The sequence below is a fragment of the Camponotus floridanus genome, unplaced genomic scaffold (genome assembly GCF_003227725.1).
Source record: "Camponotus floridanus strain SB8 unplaced genomic scaffold, Cflo_v7.5 scaffold1, whole genome shotgun sequence".
Lineage (NCBI taxonomy): Eukaryota > Metazoa > Arthropoda > Insecta > Hymenoptera > Formicidae > Camponotus > Camponotus floridanus.
The window spans coordinates 5,283,891-5,301,175 of record NW_020229214.1 but is presented as its reverse complement, the minus strand read 5'-3'; the positions used below and the strand labels follow the sequence as shown (position 1 = coordinate 5,301,175).

The following is a 17,285-nucleotide window of genomic DNA, read 5'->3' as shown; positions in this document are numbered from 1 at the left end:
TTGGGAAATATTTACTTCATAAAAACTGCATAAAATTGAATTTTGTGAAATTCTGCAATAATATCAATTTATTTTCTTTATAATAACGCACATTTTTATTGCATGAAATCAATGGTGCGAATGCGTTTCAGTGACAACGACTCTACAGAACCATGGAGAATCGATGGTGACACCGACGAGCGTAATGAAAAAGCCCGTAAGGCTTATCAGGCCCTAATAACAATGACGGCGCGTACCCCGGATAATCTGGAGTATCTAAACTTTTCACGCGAGGTCAAAAGCTTGGCGCAGAGCAAATACAACTTCACTTTTGGAAACAGCTCGGTCTCCACCTTTGTAACAGCATTTTATGACGCTGTGTTGCTTTATGCCCTTGCTCTCAAGGAGAGTTTGCCGGAGAAACCGTGGGATGTCAACCTGGACGGCGGTAATCTAACTCGAAGAATGTGGGGAAAGAGTTTCAAGGGTAAGCTTCAGTTATTTTTCTTTATCGTTACTTATATTTATAGTGAGAGAGAAAGTCGTGTCAATTATCTGAGTGAAATTTTAATTTAGACTTTTTTAATGAAAATGGAGAGTCGATCATCAAAGGGGAATTCTGTACTTTACGCGAGAAATTTGTATTACATTATTTTACTGCTGCTACATTAATTACATTTATTTATAACTAACTCGAACATAGAAGTACAGAAATTGTGACACGACAATGATAGAATTCTTTCATTGTGTACTTTCGATGAGATTGCTCAACAAACGCGTCATTAGCAGCACCAGTTTTTCAGCGAAACGTACAGTTTGGATTTTCAGAGAATTTACGATAGAAGTATGTTTATCGGTGGAAAATCGCGTTATCGGTGGTTTTTGTCGCGCCATCGCGTTGCAGTCGTTTATAATCCACGTCGAAAGTTAATCCTCGAACGAGAATTAGGCGTCAGCATTGTTGAAAAAGTGATGACTGATGATTTCGTCAGACATTGTTTAATTAGATATGTTTTGAACAGAGCCAAATTGATTATCTCGGTAAATTGTCATATCGGAGATCTGTCACTAACATTATCATGGCTTTTCAACTTCTGTAACTAATGATATCGATTTGCGTATTATTATCGCTTTTCTCTCTTCCTTCAAATCTCTTCTCAAATTTTATCCGAGCGTTTATAACTTATATTATAATTGTTGATATATTTTTAGTTTTTACAAAGATTTTTTTGTTTTAAAATTTTTTAATTAATTTCAAAGCGAATGTTTTTCTTGAATCATTTTGGTAAATAAATGTTTTCTGTACGGAAATAAATTTAGATTCTTGAAATATATGAAGTAATCTGAATATCTTATTTGGTTTTTATTTCGCAATATGAGACTGCAAAGTTGAGCTTGGCTCTTTGACTTTACATCTCATCTTTCCGACAATCTTTGAAGCATCGCGCACTTTGCCCTGTTATATTATGCTACTCCGTTTCAACCTTCGCGATCCTTGATTTTTCCGCAGGAAAACCTCACGGTCTCGATATAGCTGATGTGGAACGCGAGATTGCTAGTTTATTTTGTATTTTAATGCGTCCTTCTATGTGCGTAGAAAATTACATTTTTATATCGGTCATCGGAGCTCTCATCCACGCGAGATTTTATGCTGGATAAAATATGGCTTTTCTAAAATTAACAATCTCATACCTGCTTACTAGCTGTAATCTTCAATTCTAATAACTGCACGGAGTAATTTGAAATATATAATTACGTATAACGTTTTATGCTTTCGCATAATTATTAAATACGATTAATTCCAGGGATAACTGGCGACGTAAACATCGATGAGAATGGCGACAGAATCGCGGATTACTCTTTGTTGGATATGGATCCGGAAACATCCAGATTCGAAGTAAGATATCCTCAAGATTCTCATATTCTACAAATTCTTCATATTCTACCTCTAAAATGATGTAACTTTATCCAACATCTCGTCGTAGCAGCTCAAGAAATTTAATCCGCGACATTGTACGATGCTAACGTATTTAGCATGTCAAGCTAAGATTGAGTAAAATCTTACAGCACTTCTCTCTCAAGCGTGTCGTTTCGCTTCCATATGTTCGCTTGTATACATGCTTCTCATATCTTTTCTATGCTTTTCATCTTATTTGCAAAATAATTTTTCACAGATTGTAGCACATTATTACGGTGCGAACAAAACATTGGAATATATTCATGGAAAGGATATTCACTGGGCCGGAGGTCGTTCAGAGCCACCTCCAGATACGCCTACTTGCGGATTCGACGGATCGTTATGTCCCGATAATTGTGAGTTGGTAATACTTGTACAATCCATTGTAAGTATATATCAGTTTAAAAAAATAATATATTTATTAGATACATTATATAACGCATATAACGAGTGCGACAGAAATATGCAATCTCAGAGATGAGAAAAATATTTTACATAATTTAATAATTAATATTAGATCAACTGAGAGATATAATGTATAAGTTTTCTTTCTTATAATTATATTGACATAATTCTGTGTGCACTTTTTCTGATGCACGGAATTGTTTGACTCTTGGAAAGTATAATATTTTCTTTTATTAAAATTACTAATGTCTCGATAGCTCTTCCAGGGTACGCTATTCTCTCCATGGTATTGAGCTCCATTGTAGTCGTTCTTGTCGTTGGTTCAGTACTTGTTTATCGGTAAGTGAAATTTACTTTTTGAGTAGTAGCTAGCTTTTGTATTTCTTTACACCAATGTATTTTTGTCGGTATTAATAGAGTTATTGAATGATACGAATTGATGTTTGGATATTGAAAAACCAATTCAATATTCAAACTAGATAAATATAAATGTATTTGTATGCGAAAAGAAAAAATAGATCCATGGAATCGGTGCATTGTACATGTGCTTCAATAAAAATCGGCCAATAACAATTTTCACTTCAATCACCGACTGCGAATCTTTAGTTTAAATTATATGATGGTATAATAGCTGCTTTTTCTTTCTTTTTTTATCTCTTTTTCATTTTTAATTAGTGGAATTATTTTTTATTAAAAATTATTTTTCCTATTGATATAAAACGCTTCCTATTTTCAATCCCACACAATAATATATATTTACATATTGATCCATTAAAATATTTTGAAACAAGAAATGAAGATTTTTTACAAATTAATTATATAATGGCTTAATGGCTGATGGTCATAACTGACATCAAGTCAGATTAATTAATGCAAGTCTTGTATTAGAAATGTGCACATTTAGTACTTAAAAATATCGGTCGACATTTACGCTGATTCACGGGAATTGATATGCACATTAATTAACGTGGATTTACTGAATTAAAAATTTAAAAGAGTTTTTTTGCGCGAGAAGATTATCTCGATAATCTTCAAGTAGCATTCATCAAGTACATATACATATCAAGGATGAATAGCTGAAGCTTCTCAGCTTCCTCGAGTGTGCTACCATTAATAGGGCAAGGAGAGGCTAAAGAAGGTAGAAAGGAGTAGAGCGAGGTAACAAGGTAGACACGAACGAAGCGAGATAATACTTATCTGCGGTAAAATTCTAGCGTATACTGTTAATCGATTTATCTTGCCTGTCGGTTCTGTTATGCGACCTCTTCAAGTGTCTTTATCTATATGGCTTGTTGGTCACAAAAGCATTTCAAAACGCTTAAACGAAGTTGTTTCCTTTCATTTCGCAAGTGAATTTGGATCAATCGTATTGTTACGACATGATCTTAAACATCTTATGGGTAATAGTAATGGTCTCGAATAAATTGGTATACTACAACTAGTTTCGTCTATTTGATTGGCGATCTTCTGTCGAGTTACTACATTATTATTACTACATTATTTCGAATACAACTTTATTTTATACGCGTCGTATTTCCGCAAGATCTTAATTAGAGATTAATTGGAAATAGCGCAGTTGCTGCACGCTTTTAAAACTCCTTTAAGACACATTAAATTTGTCTATTTAATGAAATAAATTATTTTTGGAAAATAATGTCTATTTTCCAGCATATTGATTATTTTTGAAAACTTTTATCGAGCTTTCAACGAAAATCTCAATTTACAAACCTAATCGTAAAACGAATAAAATTATTTGCATTTTCTATTGAGGTCAATTTAATTTATGCGATATTAATAGAGCGCTGTAGAAATTCCGCGAGATAAATTAATCTTATAATCTGCGATGCGCGATCGAAATATATTTTTGGTATGATTTTGATATTCAGAAACATGAGCGAAGTGCAGAAAGTAGTTAAATTGCATTATATAATTTGAATTTTGTTTTCTGCTTTATAGGAAATGTCTTTTCATTCAGCAATTACGCGAGTGTTTTGCAATTCGCTTTGCACAATTTTCTGTGTACTCGAACTATGTGTAATTATTGTAAAGAAAATTATACAAGGAAAGAAAGAAAAATTATCATATACAAAGAGAGAAAGAGAGAGAGTGAGAAAGAGAGAACTACTTTACTTTTTTGAAAGTCAAACATTTTCACGTTTACATACTCGTGGAAAATGTAAATGTAAATGAAATTATCTCAAAAACAGTATACTTATTGCGAGAGAGAAAATTTCTTGATAATTTGCTAAATTATATAGAAATTATATATCTATGAAAATTTCAACAGCAACCACAGAAAATTATCAGCAATTATCGGCAATATTTTCTTGCGGCATATATTGCATTATTAGATAATTGGCGACACAAGTCGGATATACATTTCTCGATGCTATAACAAAAGAATCTGCTCATTCGCGAAAATTTGCATAAGATTGATCGTTCCTCCGAATCTATTAACATCGATAATGAAATTCGGTAATCACATTCTTGAAATTACACGTCACGATAAATTCCGAATGACGATTGCGTTTTCGTTCGCTTCGCGAATACGTGCTTCCGCGGTTATCCTACCCGATATAACTTCTGTTGTATATATATCAAACTCATTTAGTTCGAGAATTCCGTACAGGGAACCTTTATATACGGAATAATATCCCGTATAGGGACTGATAGGCATGCGGTTATGAGATACGCCAGCACGTAATTACCTCTTGCGTTGTTTGACGCACGTACACATCGACACACAGGGACTACGAACTTGTTTAGTTCGCCTATACAACTTTACGTATTTGTAGATATTGGAACATACGACATATGACATACGACATACGACAGTTTAACGAACTGATTAATTGCATTTCCGCAAAATATTTTCTTGTGATAGGATAATTGACGTTGATAAAAGAATGTCATTAATTAGCGAGAAAAGCGCGCGAAGATATTCTTTGTTGGAAAAAAGAATGAATGAATGACGTTGAAAATAATGTCTGAAATTAATTCGCGGCATGTACGCGTACAATTTATCATGCGTACAAACTGCAAAATATAACGCAAAATTTTTTAATAAGATTTCATCCCCTCTTTTGCCGATAATAATGCTGTCGTTTGTTGAAGCAGACGTTTCAAATTGGAAGCGGAAATTGTCTCCATGACGTGGAAGGTGCATTGGGACGACGTAATCGTAATACCGAACGCGAGGACAAGAGGCTCCATGTACTCTCTGGTTGCGAATAAGTTTCGCGGCAGCCAACTGGTAAATATGAGAGAATGCAATTCCCGCGTGAAATCGTTATACAAGACCCTTAATATAATTTTGTTAATATAATTTTGTTCGCGAAATGATAATTTGATTGCCCGACATTTCAAAAAGAATAAATCGAACAAAGGCAAATGTTTGCTACGCGACAAGCTACAATGGGTAAGATAAACAACAGCGAATCAACGCGACAACGATAAAATTTTTATTCCGCACATTTATTTCCAATAGTGTTATGTTTATTTCGACGATTCTGTTCTCGACGCGCTCATATCTTAACAGTTGAAGTTGGAAAAGAGAAAAGTGAACAATAGTGTAAGGTACCATTTCGAGTATAGTGCTCTCTTACCTACTTCCGAAATATTCACTGTTCTTTACTGTAGTGGAATAGTAAAACTTTTTATTTCATTTTACGTTATTCTGCATTTCGTATCGTTCTTTTATGATGTGCAAAAGCGAAAGGAAGTATCTTATGATTAAGTTTAACTTCAAAGCTCTTATATTTTAAGCGAGAAGTAAATTCCAAAAAGATTAACAATATGATTTAATTTTGACTTTAAATTTATTTGCATGGTCAAAATATTTTGGAATCTTCGATCTTAAACGAAATTTAACGACAGTTCTTGATCAGTTTGCAGTCAAACTTTGTTTAATGAGATGGTATATCAAATAGTCTTCGACTTTAAACGATCATGAGTGAAGATCTTGCTAACATGGTTTCAATATTATATTGAGTAACGAGTTTACTTTAAATTCACCCTTGCTTAGTTAAACTCACCTTTACTTTTAGTTAAAAGTTTGATTAACTGGAACACATTTAATATTTAGAGTTTTAAAGGAAAAGAAAAATTTTAGATTTGTCAAAAAAGCTGTCTTTCTGTAATATTTTCTTGCAATTAAGATAATTTGCTTTATGTATAGTTTGTCTTGCATACAAACAATAGTACAAACAAATCCATACAAATTATTTAAGGAATAATTTTTTCTTTCAGACGATGTATTCCGAGGATAATGCAAGTATGCCGGATGGTGTTGATAAAAATGTGTACGTTCCAACGGGATTTTATAAGGTTAGATTATATTTCATATTTTTATTTAAACGTACAATATTTAACTTGACGCACATAGTGTATCATCAATTATGCTAGATATAATTTCAGAGATTTAGAGAAAATAATGCGTGCATTACATCTGTAAATATGTATAAAAATATATATTTTTCGAGTCAACATCGCATTTTTCAGTACTGATAGGATTAGCCGGTATATATTATTCGCAATCGGATTACATGATAGAAGCGTCATATATGCAAGAGATTTATTTTGTTTACATCTACCAATCAATATTCATTTCAGTTTCTTCTAGAACAGAGATATTGCTTCAACATAACGATATATAATTGCGTGACAAGTGCACGTGAATGAAAAAGTAGCAACATTTTTAATCTATCAAATGATTTCATTTCTCGTATAACGAGCGCGGCTGTAACTTTAAAAAAGTTTTCTCATAAAATTTTCTATCGTGTCGCAATTGTCTTTTATCTTTCAATAACTCGAGCTGTTTCCTTTAAAGCTTCCGTACGTATACTACCGAGTAACAAAAAATTGTCGGATTTTATCAATATTCAACGTTGATTCAATTTGTATCTCTAGGCGTCGTTTTTTATAGAGAACGATATATATATATTTTTTTTACGGACAGTTTTCGAGGCAATCGCGAAGAATTGTCAGTCAATAATTCCGTTGACTGTAAAATCACAATTTGTTTCAGAACTCAAAAGTCGCTATAAAACATATACCGAGAAACAAAGTCGAGATCTCCAGGCCTTTATTGCTCGAATTAAAGCGGGTAAGTAAATTGCATTTACAAACAATGCTCATCTTTATGAGTTATTGCATGTCAATTTTAATATATACGTTAAACGCAATCTTTTGGCAGAACTCTAGAATATATTTTTCTCTTAATAACAATTCTCGATAAATCATCGATAAATCTCGATAAATCATCGATAAATCTCGATAAATCATCGATAAATCTTGATAAATCTTCTTACATAACTTCTTATCTAGTATACGATATTGCATGTAATAGGCTATAATTCATATGAGTGGTGATTTTGGTGACTTTCGCAGATGAAGGATCTTCAGCATGATCATCTTGTACGATTTTACGGTGCCTGTCTTGAGCCGCCGCATTGTTGCCTCTTAACCGAATACTGCCCTAAAGGATCTCTTCAGGTGAGAATCGCATTTCATATTTTAAATTAAAGTTTTGATAAGTTATTAAGAGGATTATATTCTGTATATCACTAAATTGAAACGAGATGGGTAAATGTGCATTCCTGCTGAATGTTTCGCAACTCGGAATCTTAATTTTAATTACAATGTGCGAATTTTCAAAGATATCAAAGTATTGTTTTGAATTTACAACTAATCGGTTTAATTAATTTTAATTAAATTTTAACAGGAGATATTAATTGGAAGTTTATTAAATATACTATAATATTTTAAAAATGTAAAAAAATAATAATTTTTCTTTCAACTTTTAATATTAATTGAAATATTTATAATTTATTTGTTACATGAATCACTGTAATATTCGAATCCATAATATCATATATTATCTATATAATACTAGGAACAATGTGCGACACATATAGGTGTTTTAATGCTCGAAAAGAAACTTGCAAGCACTGGCAAGCAATCGCTCGCACACCATTAATGCGTTTGTCTGGACAGTGTATTCTATATACGGAACAAAGGGTGCTCCACTTTATTGGATATCTGTTTTGTCTTATACTGCAACTTTAAGTGCTCGATTGAATCAGTCCATTTTGCCCGAAAGTGCAATTTCTTCTAACTAGAATAAAACTTGTATATAATACAATTGATAAAAGAAACTATATATATATATATATATATATATATATATATATATATATATAGGGTGTTTCTTAATTAAGGGGAGTTTTTCATATAAACATTAAGTTTCATATAAACATAAAAGTTCTAATAAAAGTTCTAATAAAAAATTGAATAGAGGTTGCTAGTTTCATCCCCATATAATAATACAGGAGGCTGAAAAAATATTAATAAATAACCTTTTTACTATAGAAAATATCCACCTAATTTCATTTCTTTAACTTGTTCTAAATTTGAGAAAAAAATAAAAATCTAATTTTTACGGCCATTTTTGAAGGAGTGTAACTCCACAGTGAGAGATGTAGGAATATATGTTTATATGAAAAATTCCCCTTAATTTTTGACAAAAAAATCATCTTCTAAAATTTTTCGTACTTACTAAGAAACACTCTGTACATATACAAATATTTTTTTGAAATATATAACACATACCGCGTATTCAGATAAAACGTATTTATAACAATAATATTTGAGCCCGTGTTGTATTCAAAGTTCGATCGAGATATAAAATTATATAGTATTCTTGCGCATTTCTCATCGCACTTTATTATCTTTATCTTTTGTCTGAGCAGGATATACTGGAGAACGAGCAGATAAAGCTCGATCGCGTGTTCCGGGGATCCCTGATACACGATATCGTCCGCGGCATGGTTTATCTCCACGCATCGGAAGTCAAGAGTCACGGTAATCTTAAGTCTTCGAACTGCGTAGTCGATTCGCGATTCGTCCTGAAAATCGCCGATTTCGGTTTGCACGAGCTCAGAAGAACAAACGTGGAAGCGGACGTCGATAGAAACAGCTACGCTTATTGGAGAAGTATGTGTTTTTATGAATCGAACTGTACGTTCCAACGCGCGTTCCATGATATTTTTGTGCTGCAAACGCAGTTGTAACGTTAAATATTTTCCAAGCACGTGCGGAATAACGCGGGCAAAAAGAAGAATGTGTGAAAGAACGCGAGAAACGAGACAATATTTGGAATAAACGTACAAAACTCTTGATTGTGCGATTGAACAGTATTCGAACAGTGATTTTATTGCGGGTATATACACATGCACATAGATATTTATGATAAAGTGTACGTATTGTGAAAAAGATATTGGTTTAGTCAATGAACGTATATCAGGAATTTTGAATGATGAATGTTTTTTATCTTTACTTTATTTTCGTCCAAATATTTGTGATGTATAATATCTCTGTTGCGCAATAACAGTTAAAACGTAGAAAAAGCAGAAACGAAAAAAGATTAAAAAAAAGAATAGTTCGGACACTCTGATTTTTCTTTTTTTAGAGCAGGAAATTTGGTATTTGCAGAACAGCTGTGGACAGCACCAGAGTTGCTGAGGATGGAAAGACGACCACCCGAGGGTACTCAGAAAGGCGATGTATATAGCTTTGCTATAATCGTTCACGAGATCGTGATGCGCCAAGGGCCATTCTACTTGGGAGACAATAACGATCTTTCTCCGAAGGGTGAGTCTTTAACGTCATTCGGGGCAATCGCGGGATACATGCAATTGCCTTTTGTCGTGTTTCGTTTAACATGATGGCGTTGCAACAAAAACGGCCTATTTTAATATCGTACCATAATAGTTTGCATCACAGTTACTAGAATCAAGTAGAAAGATAAACTTGATCATGCAATATATTATCTAGAAAAGATGATGCAATGATAGAAATAGAAATCGATATAATTTTGATAAAAATTATAAATTTTTTTTGTTATAAATAGGAAAAAATGTATATTACGTCAATTACATAAAGAATCTACGGAGTTTATTTTCATGTGTTTATAAAGAAATTGAGCTAAATGATTGTGATCTCATCAGAGCAAGAATGATAAAAAGCGAAAAGATAAAATGTTTTGTTTCTCATGAACACAATAATGCATTGTTTTGCTTCATAACGATGGCGCAAAGAGAAGCCTTGATAAACAATGCTTAACAATGCATTTCACTATTTATGGACGGAAATGAATTAAATGACGGACAGGATAGATTAAACTTGAGGTGATTATTTCTTCGATGTACCGGCAATCATTTTTGCAATCATTTTTCAAGTGCTTTCGCGTTTCGTTTAACTTTAGTATTTTAGTATTTTAAAACATATAATCACCGGAAAAACTTTAATCTCGTGCACAATATAAAATCATACTTATATTCCATCGCACACAATATTGACTTTTTGTGCCCTTGTTTTTAGAATCAGAGTGTGTTCCAGAGCTTAATCACGAATACGTCGCGTGACGCGATTGTAATGGTTCGCACGTTAGGATTTGACTTACAATAATCTATATTCTAATATATAAAGAGCAATGTATAATCCTCTCAGTTTTTGCATTATGCGAATTAAACAGCGGAAATAATAATATTTTCTTATGTACTTCGATAAAATTGTAAACATTCTATCACACATTGAGACTTTATTTATTTACTATTTTTCTGATTTTTTAAAGAGATTTAATGATAAATATTTTTCTTTTAAAAGCTTCAGATTATGCGAGAGAAATTATATTGTGTTTCCATAAAAAAAAAATCTTTTTATATAAATTATATTGACTATATAAAAAATCTTATTATATAAATTATATTGATGAATTTTTTTGACACAATCTCGCCAATATAATTCGAATTTTTTTACTTTCACAATTAATTTTCCAAATAAATTTTTTGTCTGCTGATAAGTGAAGTTTTTTGCTTACCGTTTTATCGGCCGCCAAGCGGATATCAAGGCTTGCTAAAGTTTTTCAAGAAATTTTATTGATCGAAACAGCGAGCTTGCAAGCTCTCGTTGGAATCTATATAGTCTGTTATCAACAGTCGAGCACGTGATAAAGAGAGAGCAAATGGCATATGCTATTTAAATCGTGTAAGGCAATGTATCCATTGTCACGCAGATACTACATTTTATTAAAATTCAAGAATATTACAAAATTTAAGATTATTGCTCCATGATTCATCAAACTTTTATTTCTTATCTGGATTTGACTGCATAAGACTTAGAAACAATAATTTCGTTTTTGCAGGAAATTGCCAACAAATTTCTATTGATAAAATATAAAAGAGAGATATTAATTTCATAATTCATAAATCTTCCAAAAAATCATCACATTGATATAAATATCTTATCGGGTAATATGATAAGAAGTGAAGACAAAGCTTGGTAACGCAGTTTGTGTCTTAGTCCGAGGACTTCTTTTCCGGAAGGTAGCGTCGATAAACCGATATCATATCTATGATACCAAGATCAAACTCGCAGTAGTTGTCGATACTCTATGATCAGACGGGAGAACCGAGTTTTACCGTCGAAGCTCGGGCTTCGAGTTTCCCAGGTAGAATCAACGGACGAACAATCGGTAACGATGCTCTCGCAAGCTCGCAAGCTGTCGGCTTGCCCACGAGGATCGATCGCAGGATGGAATGTATCGCGAGTTCCGTAGGAACATGCCGAAAGCTCAGTCGAGACTCTCACGCGTCCTAGAACGCACGCGGCTGTCGCGCGCGCTCCGCCGAGATTCTTCTCGATATCGCTTTCTCTCTCTTTCCCTCTTCCTCCTTCTCTTTCTATTCATTTTAATATATAAACCGCATTCTCAGCGAGTGAAACGGCAACGGGCATCACTTATGCCCGAGTTTACGGCCTAATAACGGAGTCGTACGTGTTATTTAAACCAAGGAAGAGAGATTCCTTGCCGAGCGGCATATCCGACAACAATGTGCGTGCATACCGTGCGTTGTGTTTTCTTCCCTTCTTTCTTTCCTTTTCTTTTTTTAATTATCTGTGATCACATGAAACGTGACGTTGCGTGAATTGCGAATCATTTGCATAATTTATCATCGTTTAATCACCATCGTCGTAATATCGATTTCGAAATACGAAAACAGAGTCTGCGGAGGTCGATGTACTTTTGTTTAATATCCGCGTTGCAGCCACGCGAGAGCAATTACTGTTCCATCGCAGCGGAAGGTGAAGAAAACGCGCACAGAATAAATCCCGGTGACCGTATTAGAGAAAAGAGGCCGGTGACCGTGTTAGAGGGTTCTCGCTAGAAGAAATAGAGCTTTAACTGTGTTAAAGTTTCACCATTGAGGGGAGTAAATTTCTGAAAGGGTTGGAGAAGAAACTCTGCTAAAGGGGAAATACATCTTTAATTGTGTTGGAGACACTCTATTCGAAAGAAAGAGAAGGAAAGAAGCGATTGTGTGTAGAAACGAACTCACTGACGAAGTTAAAAGTAAATCTTTGATGATGCCAGGGAAAGTAACTCGATGTCTTTCATCGTTCTGGTAGATAAAATAAACCGCTAAATGTCGCGTAAACTCTCCGCGGAATTAAAAGTTTACTTCCAATTTATGATGTTTCCGATATCAGCTTACGACTTAGCGCGAGTCGGATCATCCGTTTACTTGAATCACTGATCAAATGTAGCTTTATGTTCGACTGTCACGTTATACGCTGTGCGATCGCATCGATTAGGTGAACATGATCTACCGATAGATTTAGGAGAGACTCGACGCAGATTTCTAGGAGATAGAGCTCGTAATGATCCGACAAGTGATGCATCGTATAACCGATCAGACGGCTCGGAGTAACGGAGTCTCGCGTTCCACCACATTCGAGTTCACCGGCCGCAAGCACATTCCAGCATTTTACATATTTCCGGATCTGATTCCTGTCATTCTTGCGCATGTACAATATACGGACGAAATTTTTTTTTTCTTTCGCCCTGTATATCGCTCTAGATATACATCTGTATCTCTGTTTTTGTTGCGATAGAAATTCTCCATTTATTCTCTCTGCTGTTGCTATGCGCGTTGCCATGCTTACGATAGTGTGAAATTACAATGTACTTCAATGTCCTGTTTCTTATGTCCTTCTCGTATCTTTTTCCTCCTTTATGTCCAAAGTTTCTCGTCCGAGTTTCTTATTTATGCAACCACGATGAAAAGAAATACTTCCGAGCATTTCCTCAGAGAGAATATAAATTTCTTTTTAAGAAGAGTATTATGCACTTATATAAAGTCGCGACTAAATTTTTTATTTGGATAATAATGATTTTTTTGTGAAAAATTTTTAATAGAGTATTTGTAATTTTTCATCGCTTATGTTTAAATTTTTGTATTTGGCACTTTAATATAAATATTCAGGATTTTTTTAGTGAAAATAAAAGAGCTTAAAACGTGTGTTTGAAAAGTGTGTGTATTAAAAAAAATCGATATTTTATACATGTATATTATATAATAATTATAATTATGGTCGCACTTTAACGAGATGTCGAACGCATTTTTCTCGTACTTTTCTCGTGAATATTTCACTCACATTCCGACTTTATTTCCTGCAAAATAACTAGGTGAAGAGCATTTGCGCTAATTCGCTCGGAAGTGGAATCGAGGTTACGAGCTCGTAAGCTCCCGGTCATTAATTCGGCAAGACGTTCGAAACCGACAAAAGCAAAGCGAGGGAAACAATTTTCTTTTCCTCTCATTCTTAAACGATTTGTAATTCAGCGGACGCGTGTCGTATGGAAAATGTCGTGTCGTGTGTTATTGACGATGCGGCCGAAGTTAAAACTCGATGTTCGTAGCATAAGAGCAAAATTCGATGGGATCGATTGTACCATAAAGGCAAAGACCCGGAGTGGACCCGGCCAGGATGGAACGACAGAAACGCGCGTGTGCCCTAATGCGTCGAAATGGGGAGGAGAGGGACAGAGAGAGAGAGAGAGAGAGAGAGAGAGAGAGAGAGAGAGAGAGAGAGAGACAGCTGAGTTAGCACTTAGATTTTATCGGAAGCAACGATCGAATGATCCGCCTGCGTGACTTCCGGAAAGTTTCTCGCTGTTAACCGCCTTAACCGCGGCGAAAGGAATTATTTGCTAGTGTTACAATCAAGCGGTTACCCTCTCTTCGAGTTTGTTCGTTTTCGAAAATGCGTCCTTTCTCTCTCTCATCTCTCTTGCTATGTACGACTTTTAGTTATTTTTTAACTATAATATTTCTAACTTTCGTATTTCCATTTAAAGCTAAAAGTGTGAAAAGATCTATCTTCTTTTAAGTTTTCAAAGATGGTAAATTAAACAACGCTTATGCAATTTGTTCTAACGATCGCATTCACTCACGAAAATTGGCGCGTCTTTCTCAGCAAAATATCGAAAGCAATGACCTCGTGAACTCAGACGAAAAAGGGTCGTTGGTCGTAAAACGATTGTGTAGATATGTCGGAAGGGAAAAAATCAAAGTCGAGAGCGACGATCCAAGGCCATGAAGACTTAACTTTCCGGCAAAGTTCCGTCACATCAATTACTCTTATAATATCATTATACGCGATTTAAACTTTAAGATTATCATTACGCTTATTTCATCCACGAGCGCTTCGAGAATGTCTTTCGGGTAACAGCTTCATTAATTAGGGGATTGTATATAACATAACTTCTATAAATGAGATTAGTATGTCGCGTGGAGTAGATTTTGTTCAATATTAGATATTACATATATATTTTTAGTCTAACAAAACAATCGCTTTTCGCGGAAATGTCAGTTAATTTCAACGTCAGTTAATGTCAGTTAATTTCAACGTTTCCATTTGCTAATTACTCATTTATTTTAATTGTTGTCAGAATTGTCATTTGCAAAGTGTTTTTGATCATCATAAAAATAATAACGTGCAATTATAAGCAATTATTCAGTAATCAAAATTAAAGAAGTTGAAAAGAAATAAATTGATTTTTAAAATAATGAGAAGAAATAAAATGCAAGATATCTTATAAATATTATTTTAATTCGGAAAGTAATGCAAGCTTTTAAACAACACAAAGTAAATATATAAATATACACTCTTAGAAGAAAACAATATAAGCTTTTTAATAGTCCGAATACATTGACACTCCATTTCCCTTTGTATATATTATAAATAGCAAAGAAAATGAATTCTGCACATAAATATGCTTCTGTTGGATATGGAAAATACGTCATTATGGCCGTTAAGACATGTGTACTTGAATTAAATATATTTTCAAAAAGTGTGATATAAATTTACATACCGATGTTTTATTGATTCAGACTTGTTAAATTTTATATATATATATATATATATATATATATATATTTATAAACAATACATATCGTGTGTAAAAATACAAATACGCGGGAAATATTATTTATACACACAATAAAATCCGCAAAATTATTGTCTAATAACATGACACATAACATTCATGCGAAGATATACAACCTGTAACCATCTATATTTTCTATATTTGTTCTTGATGATATGGTCCAAAGGGCGCAATGCCTCTCTTCTTTATTTATATTTATATTTTCCCATTTCAACGCACGTCACAATTGGAAAACATTTTTTTTATTATTTCCGTTTATTAAAAAAAAAAACACGATACGATACAATCACAAGTTAAGTTTCTATTAACGTGTTCAACCATGCATATATTCGCAATCTCACGATCGCGAATACTATCTAATTCTGAAAATGTATTCACGCAAGTCAAGTTCTTTCTATCTTGTATGAAATTCCATCGTATTGTCGGATATGCCGATTCGTCGAATGTACAATATAATAAATGGCTTTCGCTGCGTGTGTGCGTATACGCGCACGTGGCAAAATAAAAAATGGAGACAAGAAAAAGGAGACAAGAGAGAGAAAGAGAGATTCAAAAGAAAAATCGCGACGATAAATTTTCAAGGGCTGTCCGGCGAGACAGTTTGGTTCTCCCTTGATCGACGACCAAAGGACAAAGACGGAATGGCAGAAAGGAGTAACGCTTCGAGTACCAGCAGTCTGACTTTGCCACCGATGCCGGGGGCGAGTCCTGACGGTGGGGCCAGTCCCAGGAGGGCCGTCAGTCCCCTGCTCGAGGTCCGCAGGCCTCATTGCACCCTCAACTGCGAGTCTTGCAGCTTGTTTCTCGAGGACATCTACAGGCACAGTACGTGTCCTTTGCGACGCGGATTTAGTTTCTCGTCTATAGCAGCGTCGCGTCGCGATCGAATTCGATACTCAATCAATTATATCTTGAGCGTACTTACGCGGGCACCACCCACTCGAGGGCGAATCCATCGGAGTATAACGCCTGATATTGACCTCGGGTAAAATTAGACAGCTTTGCAATGCTTTCGAGTTCCGTCATGAGAGATATTTCGGGCGAAATGTACACGTAAATATTACAAATTTATGCCGATTTTATATTATCAGGGAGAAGTTTCGCAAAATATGCAATGATGAATAGTGACTCTAATTATAATTGCACGGAAATGAGTTCATATTGCAATACTGCAATGTTTTGCGAATTTCAATGTATTTTTGCTACTTTTAATCAATGTCGACGTATTTTACATATTAAAATTCGTTAATATCCTTGTATATGTTATGAAATTTTTTATAATTAAGGGAAATCAGTTTGAGATATATATTATTATTATTAACTAATTATATTACATACACATGCCATACATATTATTTGTATTTTTTATATTTCACTATTGTGTGTACATACAATTATTGATTACTAACAAAATTATTTTTTAAACATCTTTTTTTAATCTTCCTTATCCGATCTTTTTTTGAAATGTGATATCATTGATTTCGCAGATGGAAATTTATGATGCGTAAAACGTGATGGTAAATGATATGTGAGAATCGAACTAGAACGTGCTTGGAGATTTTATATGTGTGGAATAGTGCTTAACAAATATTCCCTTCTTTCAGACTATCGAATCTCCTTAGTGAAATTCGAAACTGTGTAATTTATATATTC

The 17,285-nt window shown here is 34.0% G+C and overlaps 1 protein-coding gene across 5 annotated transcripts in view; it reads left to right on the top strand.

Annotated features, from left to right (window-relative positions):
* LOC105256501 (atrial natriuretic peptide receptor 1) overlaps nt 1–17,285 on the top strand; it is a 90,029-nt gene that overhangs the window by 46,509 nt on the left and 26,235 nt on the right. For 4 of the 5 annotated variants that reach the window (XM_025411207.1, XM_025411176.1, XM_025411150.1 and 1 more), the window contains exons 6-15: nt 132–466; nt 1,785–1,876; nt 2,154–2,292; nt 2,599–2,680; nt 5,459–5,594; nt 6,590–6,667; nt 7,368–7,445; nt 7,730–7,834; nt 9,091–9,334; nt 9,833–9,991. In XM_025411207.1, coding sequence (XP_025266992.1) covers nt 132–466; nt 1,785–1,876; nt 2,154–2,292; nt 2,599–2,680; nt 5,459–5,594; nt 6,590–6,667; nt 7,368–7,445; nt 7,730–7,834; nt 9,091–9,334; nt 9,833–9,991 — 1,448 coding nt within the window. The remainder of the gene's footprint in view (nt 1–131; nt 467–1,784; nt 1,877–2,153; nt 2,293–2,598; nt 2,681–5,458; nt 5,595–6,589; nt 6,668–7,367; nt 7,446–7,729; nt 7,835–9,090; nt 9,335–9,832; nt 9,992–17,285) is intronic. The other variant, XM_025411086.1, reaches the window with a different exon arrangement.